Consider the following 10,674-nt stretch of genomic DNA (forward strand, 5'->3'; position numbering starts at 1 on the left):
TGTGCACGACCACTCTCCCCATCATTGCATAAGCTCAAAGGAGTATAGTCCTCGACCCTTGGGCCACCAATCACGCATTTCGATGCATGATGGCCGAGGAGCTGAATTGCACGACTCAATATGAAATGAATGCACACACAAGCACCTAAAGCCAACAACTCCGTCATGGGTAGTCAAGAGTGTCGGCAACCGGGAATTGAGGCACGTTTCATTACTTCAAGTATGAAACGTCCCTCGCTTCCCGTGTTCGGACTAACTCCTATTCCAAACACAATGCAACACATAACATGGCATGCACAAATGCAACTCTAGCATGCAATCCTAAATGTAATGCAACTAAGTCATGCAAACATGCAAGGGATAACATGCAAACATGCAACTAGCATACACAATGCTATGAACTAACAATGGCATACTCAATGCACATGACACTTAGCATACACAATGCACATAGAAACTAACATACACAATGAGATGAACAAGGCATGCACAATGTAATGATCAATCATGCGACAACATGGCATACTCAATGCTATGAACTACAATGGCATACTCGATGCAAAATGGACTTAAACCAAAATGGATGGGCCTCAGCCACACCCAAATCAGTGGCCAAAGATGATGAAAACAAGGCTCCAAAGCTCATGCAAACATGCCCAATGCAATGGCCCCAAGCCTAAGGCATAAAACACAACTTTCCAAACGCATTGAAAAGGATGAAATATGGAGTGCAAGGACAGATGTTCCAACTCTGAAATGGCATACAAAATGACTCCAAATGATGTAAACACCTCACACAATGCATGTTGAATGGCTCAAGCACCGAAACTATTGAAGTGTATTACACTATAGGCATGCAAGGCAATGCTCAAATGGCCAAACCAACTCCAAACAGACCCTATACATGCCAAAATAGGGGCAAAAGTGAACTAAGATGATGGCTTGAAAGGCACAAAAATGAAGCTCATGCAATGGCTCACAAATGGGGTATAATGATGCAACTCTCAAGAACATTGAAAGAGTGACAAACATGAGAATATGGCCAAGAATTAAGCTCTTAAATAACATTCCTCATCATGCCAAAACATGCAAATACCTCAAGTTAAGCATGCAAGGGTCCTCAAAAACTCAAAGCTAGGCAAGGCTATTACACTACAAGCATGCAAGGCAAGCAACATTCAACCAAGAGGCCTCAAAATTGAGCTAAGGCAGCCCAAAATATGAACAAAATCAGTTTGGATCAAGGCCAAAATATGCTAGAATAGAGGGCCAAAACATCATGCATTTCAAGCTAGTAAACATGATTTACACTACAAGCATATAAAGCACATGAGAGGCTACCAAACCAGCCAAAAATAGAATCATGGCATGCCAAATGATGGCCAAAAACCCACTAAAACAAGACTAATACATGCAAGAATGAGGTGCTACTTTGATAAGTCATGAAAGGGATTATTCTACACATGCAAGAGGCAAACACAAGGTGACCAAACCAGCCATAGGCAGAGTCTAGGACGGTCCCAAAATTCACCAAAAATGACCTGAACCAAGCCTTGGAAGTATGAAAGTATGTGCTCCTTTGAAAGGCCAAAAATGCAAACAAACAAGGCCAAAAGAGAGAGGGTCTCCCCTTTCTCATTTAGGCCCTCAGAACCACATGCCAACCACTAAAAATCCATTAGATTTTAGTGGCTAAAAGGCCAAGCAAAGATCAACACAAAGGTCTCATGGCATGGCACAAAACAAGGCTAAATAGAGCATGCAAGAGGGTAGATGACCCTTAACACCAAAAGAGCCTTAAACAAACATGAAAAACAATTAAATATGAAGCTTTTTTCAGTTGAAAACAAAGCCTAAATATGCATGCAAGTATGGCTAAGAGAATGATCAAAATAGAGCTTAAAAAGAGGGAAAAGGAGTTACCCTTGAAGCTCAGCAAAACCAGCAAGTTTTGGGACCAAAAACCAACTCTTCAACCTCTGAAAATACCCTCCAAGAACCTCAGATCAATGGTGGGGGTGTGTGGCTATGAGGTGTGGTGCAATAGGTCAAGAACAACACACTTTTGAACCCAAAATGTATAGATATAGAGAGAGAGAGATATATATATATTTTTGCCTTAGCCAAAATCTGAACTCGTGCAAAGGAGAGGGAGGGTCTCTCTTATAGAGGTTTGAAGCTAAAGCTTCCTCAAGAAGCTAAAAACTTGTGTGCAAATCCTCCATACACGTGTATGGAGGATACAGTCTATGCCTTTCAGCTGGCACAGCTGGCATCCACACAATCTGACAAAACAGGAGGAAACCAACCGACCAGAAAAGGTGGTCAGCTGACCACTTTCCCTGGTCGGCCAACCAGGGAAAGTGGTCTCCCAGACAAAAGGTGGTCAGCCAAGGGTATTGGTGGTCTCCACACTGAAAGCAAGCCAATGGTGGGGTGGGAAACCAGTAAATGTGGCCCAAAGATCAAGAAAACCAGTTTCCCGACAAGAAAACCGGCTGGCGGGGAAAAGTGGTCTCCAAGGAGAAAAGGTGGTCTCCCACCCTTGTACCACCTCCCAAACAAGGAAAACAAGGTTCATGCCAAAAATGAACCAACACGGATGCAAAACGACAGTTCAGAAGGCAAAGCGTGCGGCGGGGGGCCTCAAAAACTGGCTATTGAGCGCAGAAAGTGGCATACGACCACAAAAGTGGTCTCTCAGACCACAGTGTCCCTTTAGACAGAGGAAACAAGGTGTGTTCCAAAAACCGTGCCAAACGGAGAATGTTATGCGGTCCCAAGCTGAGGTGCACGGCCGACGGCTCCGAAAATCGAAAACTAGTCTCCAAACGGGAACAGTGGCCTACGACCACGAAAAGTAGTCTACGACCACTGAGAGATGGTCTACAAGACCTCTCCCTCCCTCTGGGAAGAGAAAACAAGACTTAGTCCGCAGACCGAGTCAAAGTACAAAGAGTCCCGAGGTCCGGAGGTGAGGCTCTCAGCCAAGAACCCCGAAACCTCGAAACGAGCACAACATGCACAATCACCGAGTGCTCAATCAATGATGTCCGAGTCTTAAGGTCGGTCAAAAATGGGGTGTCTACAACTGTATGCTAGGAAACTGCTAAGTACAAAAGAACTCTTCTCCTGGTACTAGGGTTACTAACAACGGAGGAGAGGTCATGTAGTCTTTTAAGCTTTCCGGGGCACGGTCGCACTCATCATCCCATTCAAACTTGGCCTTCAATGCCTGGAAGAATGGTCAACACCTGTCTAACGATCGACTTATGAACCGGTTGAGCGCAGCTGCTAGGCCAGTGAGATACTTCACCTCTTTGACCGTTTTGGGCCTCTCGAGATCTTGGATGGCTTTGATCTGAGAGGGATTAGCTTCTATACTCCAGTTGGTCACTAGAAAGCCCAAGAATTTTCCTGACCCTACATCGAGTGCGCACTTAGATGCATTCAAACGCAACTTATGGGACTTCAAAATTTGAAACATTTCATCTAGGTCCCTGAGATGGTCCTTCTCATCTCTACTTTTGACCACCATGTCATCTATGTAAGCCTCCATTGTTCTGCCCTAACAATGGTTCAAATATTTTGGTGATCATCTGTTGGAATGTAGCCCCTGCGTTCTTTAGGCCAAAGGGCATGACCTTGTAACAGTATAGTCCTCTGGGTGTTGTAAATGATGTGACCTCTTGATCCGATTCATACATAGCGATCTGATGATAACCGCGATATGCATCAAGAAAGCTAAGTCGGTTATGCTTTGCTGTTAGGTTCACCAGTTGGTCTATTTGTGGTAGGGGGAAGCTGTCCTTTGGGCATGCTTTGTTGACTATTTTGTAGTTCATGCAAACGCGCCATTTGCCGTTCTTTTTTGGTACCACTACAGTGTTGGAAATCCACCTGGGATAGTGTACTTCTCTGATTACTCCTACCTCTAGCAAGTTTCCCACTTCCTCCGCCACTATCTCTACGTGGTGGAGTGTCGATCGGCGAGTTCGCTGCATAACTGGCCTGGCAGTTGGATGGACATTAAGTGATGGCAAATGAAATTAGGGTTAATGCCAGGCATGTCATACGGCGTCCAGGCGAACACTTCGATGTTTGAGGTCAAAAATTCCATGATCTCTATTCTCTCAGCGCTGGACAAAGACAAGCCAAGCAAAAATAACTTTTCTGGGTTCTTTTCATCTATTCTTACCTCTACCAAGTCTTCTATTGCCTTCTGTTCGGCTGCTTTGCCAACATCTGCAAATAGCTTGTTGCTTTCTGGCTCTTCTACCATTTGTACAAACCCATTTGCAGCCCGGCTACCGTTTACTGTGACGAAGCACTATTTTGACATGATTTGGTCCCCTAAGACTTCTTCAATCAGCCCAGTTTTGTTGGAGAGCCGTAACACCTGATGGTAGGTTGATGCCACTGATTGCATGGCGTGCAACCATGCTCTTCCCAAGATTATGTTGTAAGTAGAAGGGACTTTCAATACCCAAAATTCCACTTGTTTCGTCATCGTTCCTACCTTGACCGGCAGAATTATCTTGCCCACCAGCCATTTTGGCATTGAGTTAAAGTCGACTAAGGGAGATGTTGCGGGTGCCAAGTCTCTGTCCTCCAATTTTAGTTTCTTGAAGGTCTCGTAGTACATTATCTCGAAGGAGCTCCCTTCGTAACTAAGGATCCGCTTGATGTCGAAGTTCTTGACACGTAAAGTAACCACCAGTGCGTCATTGTGAGGGCATTGTAACCTCGCTAAGTCCTTGTCAGGAAAAGGAGATGACGTTTGTTGCCTCCGTTTTTCCCCTTTTGACGATAGGTTGTGCACATAGTACCTCTCTTATGTGCTCAGCCTTTTTGATCATCCCTCTGAGTTCACATACCCGTTCAGGTTTGATGATCTCATGTATTACATTGATTACGCCTTGGGGCAGATCGTCGACCGGCATCCCATCCGGCCTATTGCGGTCCTGGGGGGCTGGCTGTGTTCCCCCTTCAATATATTGGTCCAGGTGGCATGCGGCCACTAGCTCCTCCAGATGTTTCCATAATGGCGTACAGTTTTCAGTTCAGTGCCCCTTTTCATCATGGAAAGTGCAATGGTACCTCTCATCGTAGCCCCTCTGCGTTTCTCCCAACTTGGCTAGCCACCGAACGAAGGGTTCATCGCGTATCTCGCTAAGAATCCGGTAGATAGGTTTATTAAATACCTTGGTGATGGCAGTTCAGACTCTCAACTTCCTTGCTTGGGGGTCCTCCCTGTTGGCTCGTCTGCCACGCCCATTTTTGCTTGGTTGTTCAACCGTGTTGACTTTTGTTGTAGTCTTTTTATCCGACATCGTTGTTGTGCCAGATTTTGCTTTAGCACAGGCGCTATCTTCTTCTACCTGGATGTGCTAATATACTCTCTCCATTAGGGCCTCCATCGTGAGGGGTGGCATCATCTCCATCGTGAGGGGTGGTATCATCATCATTGAATCCCTCAACTTGTTACTTACTGGTAAACCCCGTTTATACTGTGCGATGGTAAGGTTTGTGGAACAATCCCCAATCTAATTGAAAGTCTCCCAATATCGATTATTGTAAGACTTTAACGTTTCCTTCTCGCCCATGTCAATGGAGAGTAGCTAGTCAATCTCCACTGGTGTCTTGGTGTTTGTTCTGAATCTGGTCACAAATGCCTCTACCAACTGCGTCTATGAAGCTATGCTACCTTCTGGTAACCTTTCAAACCATGTTAGGCCCAGGTCACCAAGGATGGAAGGAAACAAGATACACATTAGGGCCTCGTTTTGTCGATACACAGCCATAACCTGGCGAAAGTGGGTTAAGTGCATGTAGAGGTCTGACTTCCCCTCATAAGTAGTGAATTTGGACTGGTGCAAGCCTGAGGGTAGCGGTGCGTTCTTAATTACCGGAATGAACGGTGAGCTCTGCAACGTTGCTAAAACTTTATCTGCTAGTTCATAAGCAAGGCGCGGTATTGGCATCCCTACCTCGACACTCCCATGTGTCCTAGGAGCCAATCGTTGTAGAGTTGAAACTCTACGAGAGTCGCGAGCCTGGGTGTCCTCCTTCCATCAGGCCCTTTCCTCTAGCATTGTTCGCAGGTCTGTCGACCTAGGCAACTCCGTGTGCCTAGATGTCGTTTGGTGCATGTGCGAGGGCCGATAACTGCTTCCCTCCGTATACGACCTCTCAGTCCTCGTTCTCTCAGACCTGGAGTAACGAGTCCTAGAGGTTCGTGATTGTGTATCGCCTATCCTTAGGCTTCTGCTTTCCGTCTGAGATGGTGTGACTTGCCTGTCACGATCTTCTAAGTGGCGAGGGTGCGCCCTGCTCTTGCCCACCTCTTCTTCCGCCGCCCCTTTGCCCTTTATTTGGCGCTTCATAGTCTCCATGTCTGCCGCCATCCTCCTTATCAATTCGTCTTGCTCGCTCACACGATCCTCCAGAACCTAAGGATCCAACCTTCGCCGCTGCCTTTCAAGACTTTCGGAGCGACAAGGAATTGAGCCCCGTCTCTCCCATGTATCCCTCCGAGGGTTCCATCGCTGGGTGTCTAACTCTGCCATAGGTGGGATAAAAGGTAAGCCTTCGCGTCTCCCGCTCCCCTCCGGGGTTCGCCCATCAATAGCAGATTGCGGCAAATCTTCATTGTGCGCCATTGAAATCAGTTTGAAGGAAAACTTAATCAAGAGGTTTGTTCTTTGTGATTGTACTTCCCACAAACGGTGCCAATTATACGAGCACAAAATAATTTTCTCGTATAATCCTGTTGATCAAGTTTGCACTCCTCCAAACGTCGTCGCTTTACTACGTGAAAACACAAACGTAAGCTAGCCGACGGGTGTGTACCGGAAACCTCTCCGATGCCTAAGTCAGCAAATAGATAATAGATAAAACAGCTCTGTGTATTCTAGAGTAAAAATTGTGATACCTCTACATAAGTTCTGTCATGAGCTTTTATTGATTCCAACTGCCACAATCCTAATAGGACTCTAATTCTCCAATGTAGAGTCCTCCTAGGAATCACATTCCTAAAAGATAATGCCCATCTTTTAACACCCTCTTCACTGCAAGCCAAGTGAGATGGCACAAGTCCCTTTACCTAGGTTCGGCAGCAGCTCAACTAAGCTAGTAAGGCCTTGCCTCACACCAGATAGAACTAGAGCAATCCTTGATCGAGATAGCCACTTCGGGAAGCCCGCACCATCGCACCCCGGTCCTGTTTTGATATAACCACCTTGGTTTAAGCCTTGGGTTAAATACCCACCCAGTCCACGACCAAGCTCAGTCCACTCTTATTTTCGCTCGCAGCACGGCCTAATGGCCAAGAATGAACCTAGCTCGGTCCATGCAATGGATGGCCTTAGCTCGGCCTTATTTAGACATAAATTTCCCTCTCAATTACTTTTCCTATTGCAAGTTCAGTTTTTCTACTCCAAGGCAATAGAAAAGATTTTGTACTTGGAGCAACATAGCCGATGGTTCCCCTTATTGCATTTGAATTGCTTTGACCATGAGCCACATCACTTGAAATGGTAGAAATAATTTTTGCTAACCCGAAATCTCCAATATGAGCCGTCATCCCATCATCCAAAAGAACATTACTTGGTTTCAAATGACCATGAATAATTGTCTACTCACAACCACAATGAAGGCACTCAAGTGCAGAAGTGACATCAACCGAAATGTCCAGTCTCTTGAGTAGTTTAAAATTTCTGGGTTCTTCTAGCTGTCTGTGGTCTCCCACTCCAACTTGATGTAAGCATTTGCATAAGTTTCCATTGGCCATAAATTCATACACCAAAGCTTTGAATTCATTACCATGGAAATCCACACTAGAACAAACACTTAAATTTTTAATAGATTTCGGTGCTTTATAGCTCTTAGTGCTTTGCATTCTATCATGAAGCTCCTAGAGGCTCCTCCAGTCTGAAGATTGAGCACTTTCACTGCCACAACCATCTGATCTTGATCAAGAATCCCTTTGTAAACTGAAGCATGGCTCCCAACACCAATTGGATTAGCCTTTGAGAATCCATTGGTGGCTTTGAGAAGATTTGCATAAGAAACCCTCAAAAATTGATGCATGATTGATGGTGTGGAAGAAGCCACCTTTTTTGAAACATGATACAGTTGAAGAAATATAAAGAAGCTAACTAACAAAGATAAAAATATCACAACACCAACCACCACTAGGATCACTTTTGTCCTGTGAGAGAGCTTATTCTTGCTTGAGTAGGAGGATGAACAAGGAGGAAGGTCTAATTTTGCAATTCCTCCACATAGATCATTATTTCCAACAATTGAAATTGCACCTGAATTTCCAAACACTCCTTGTATGGGAACTTGTCCGTGTAGTTTATTAAAAGACAAATTCAACATATCTAGTTGAAACTCACCTAGATAACTTGGGATCAGCCCCGACAAATTGTTGTGCGAAAGATCCAATACTCTTAAGCCCCTCATCAGTCTCAAGCTTTGAGGTATCTCTCCCTCAAATGAATTAGCCTCCAAGTGAAGCCATTCCAGACTAAAACAATTGCTTAGAGTGTTTGGTATGGGTCCTGATAATTTATTATAAGACACATTCATGTTTGCAAAATTTTTCAAATACCCAACTTCTGATGGTAGGGAACCAGTTAGTGCATTGTGACCTAACCAGCGGAATTTTGAAATGGACGAGAGACTCATAATTTCAGGGGGTATTGAACCATTGAGATTATTATTGTAAAGGTGTAATTCCAACAAGTTATGACAATTGCCCAAACTCGGAGGTATGCTTCCATGGATGTCGTTTTCTCCCAAGTTGAGAGTAATCAACGAAGTCAAATTACCAATCGAAGATGGAAGTTCTGTGAACTTGTTCTGCTCTAAGAACAGAGTACACAGCTTATGAAGTCTGTCGATAGATGATGGAATAGGGCCGACAAGATTGTTCACTGCCATAGATAACTGAGTGAGGTTGAGGAGGTTCCCAATGCCTGAAGGAATGCTTCCATGTATTTGATTAAACCTCAAATCTATCCAGCTAAGATATGTGAAGAGATTAGCTATGGAGTCAGGCAATGAACCTCTAAAAAGATTGTTACCCACATCAATCAATTGTAAACTGGTGCAATTTGTTAGAGACGAAATAAAAGTGAGGTCATCCTGCAACTGATTTTTAAAAACACCTATCCATTGATGACCCAGATGTTTTCAAAGATCTCTCGCCATTGTCCCGCTGAAATCATTTTCAGAGAAGTATATATCTTCAAGTTTTGAAGCGTCTGACAGTGAAGTAGGAAGTGTTCCAGTAAACAAATTTTTCGAAAAATAAACAAACTTGAGATTAGGAAGTGTGGATCCTATATCATGAGGAATATTTCCTTCAAGATGGTTAATGGCTATTGATAATGCAATGATGGAGGAGATCTTGTAAAGGCCAGATGGAACCTAGCAATTTCCCCATGAATCTCCCCATGCAAATTACATTATGATAAATTGAGATAGGAAAGAGATGAGAGGTTTCCAATGGAAGGAGGGATGGTACGTGAAAGCTTGTTTATATTCAAGGCTAAAGTTCGAAGCCTTGACAAAGAGCCCAACTCAGCTGGGATGTTTCCAGTTAGATTGTTGTTGACGAAGTCCCGATATTCAAGTTTTGAGCAATGAGAAAGGTTGTTTGGTATTCCACTTCCGAACGAATTGTTGCTTAATTCTATTGTTTGTAGTCGAAACAAGCGACCAATCTCCTGTGGGATTGGGCCGTGGAAACTATTGTTTGGAAGAACGATACTTTTGAGGAAGGAGAGGTTTCCTACATGAGGTGAAAGCAATCCAACCAGGCCTTGGGACATTAGAGTTATCCCAATGACTCTATCAGGATGTTGGCAATGACTACACAAAATGTCGTTCCAATGGCAGTAGTGGAGTGAATGATTCCAGGAAGAGAGGGCACCAAATGGGTCTTGAACAATTGCAGCCGAATTCCACCAATGCAACTCTATCTGTCACATTATTTGCCATAGAAGTGGCAGCAGGGATACTGCAGAAATAGCAACACCACACAAGGGCAGTGCAGAGCACAGTAAGCCACTTTGACATGTTTTTTTTTTAAATGATGGATCAATTATTTTTATCAAGGTAGTATACAATATTATAATATGAAATTTCCTACAGCAATCCAACCAATGTTTTTTTTAAATATATATATATATATATATATTTAAGTTCAACTTAAAATGTGAACCGTTAAAAGAAAAAATTTTGTTCAGACAGATACACTGAAAGACTTGGGGGTGAAGGTTGCAAGACGGCAATATCATGGAAATAAATGTTGATGGTGCTGACCCAGAAAGTCCACTGCGTCCCTCTCTTCTAAGAAATAATTGCTAGGTATCATCATCGGGTCGGTTGCAACATTGAAAACCAATCAATTTGAACATATTTTAAAGGACTGGCTTTCTCCAGTGCGCAATTTAGATTGGAAGTTATTGTTGACTATGAATTCTGTTCCAAAAATTCAAAATTTTAATTTTGTAAGATATTTTTTCGTATTCATGAAATATATAAAATCAATACGATTATCGTAACCTCATTATTTTATTGCGTTTATCTAACAAAAAAAAAATTTGTTTTCAAAAATACATTTGTCGTCCATTTTTTTTTTTTTTTGGAAACAAATACAAT

The 10,674-nt window shown here is 43.4% G+C and overlaps 1 protein-coding gene across 1 annotated transcript; it reads right to left on the reverse strand.

Annotated features, from left to right (window-relative positions):
- Window positions 1–7,381: 7,381 nt before the first annotated feature.
- LOC114293097 (uncharacterized) lies at window positions 7,382–9,842 on the reverse strand. The gene is made up of 3 exons (XM_082876450.1): window positions 9,536–9,842; window positions 7,948–9,176; window positions 7,382–7,636 (listed from the first exon to the last, which is right to left on the reverse strand). The coding sequence occupies exons 1-3, from the start codon at window positions 9,840–9,842 to the stop codon at window positions 7,382–7,384; spliced, it is 1,791 nt and encodes a 596-aa protein (XP_082732576.1).
- Window positions 9,843–10,674: the final 832 nt, after the last annotated feature.

Source organism: Camellia sinensis, chromosome 6, assembly GCF_055761805.1.
Source record: "Camellia sinensis isolate YWXY chromosome 6, ASM5576180v1, whole genome shotgun sequence".
NCBI classification, from domain to species: Eukaryota; Viridiplantae; Streptophyta; class Magnoliopsida; order Ericales; family Theaceae; genus Camellia; species Camellia sinensis.

What these genes read in the sequence shown, in the direction of transcription:
- LOC114293097 (XM_082876450.1), bottom strand. Translation starts at nt 9,842, where the DNA reads ATGTCCCAAGGCCTGGTTGGATTGCTTTCACCTCATGTAGGAAACCTC. An exon ending in GAATATAAACAAGCTTTCAC is followed by an intron (nt 9,177 to 9,535) that starts GTACCATCCCTC and finishes ATCAATGGATAG; the next exon opens with GTGTTTTTAAAAATCAGTTG. An exon ending in AGATGGTTGTGGCAGTGAAA is followed by an intron (nt 7,637 to 7,947) that starts GTGCTCAATCTT and finishes GGTTGTGAGTAG; the next exon opens with ACAATTATTCATGGTCATTT.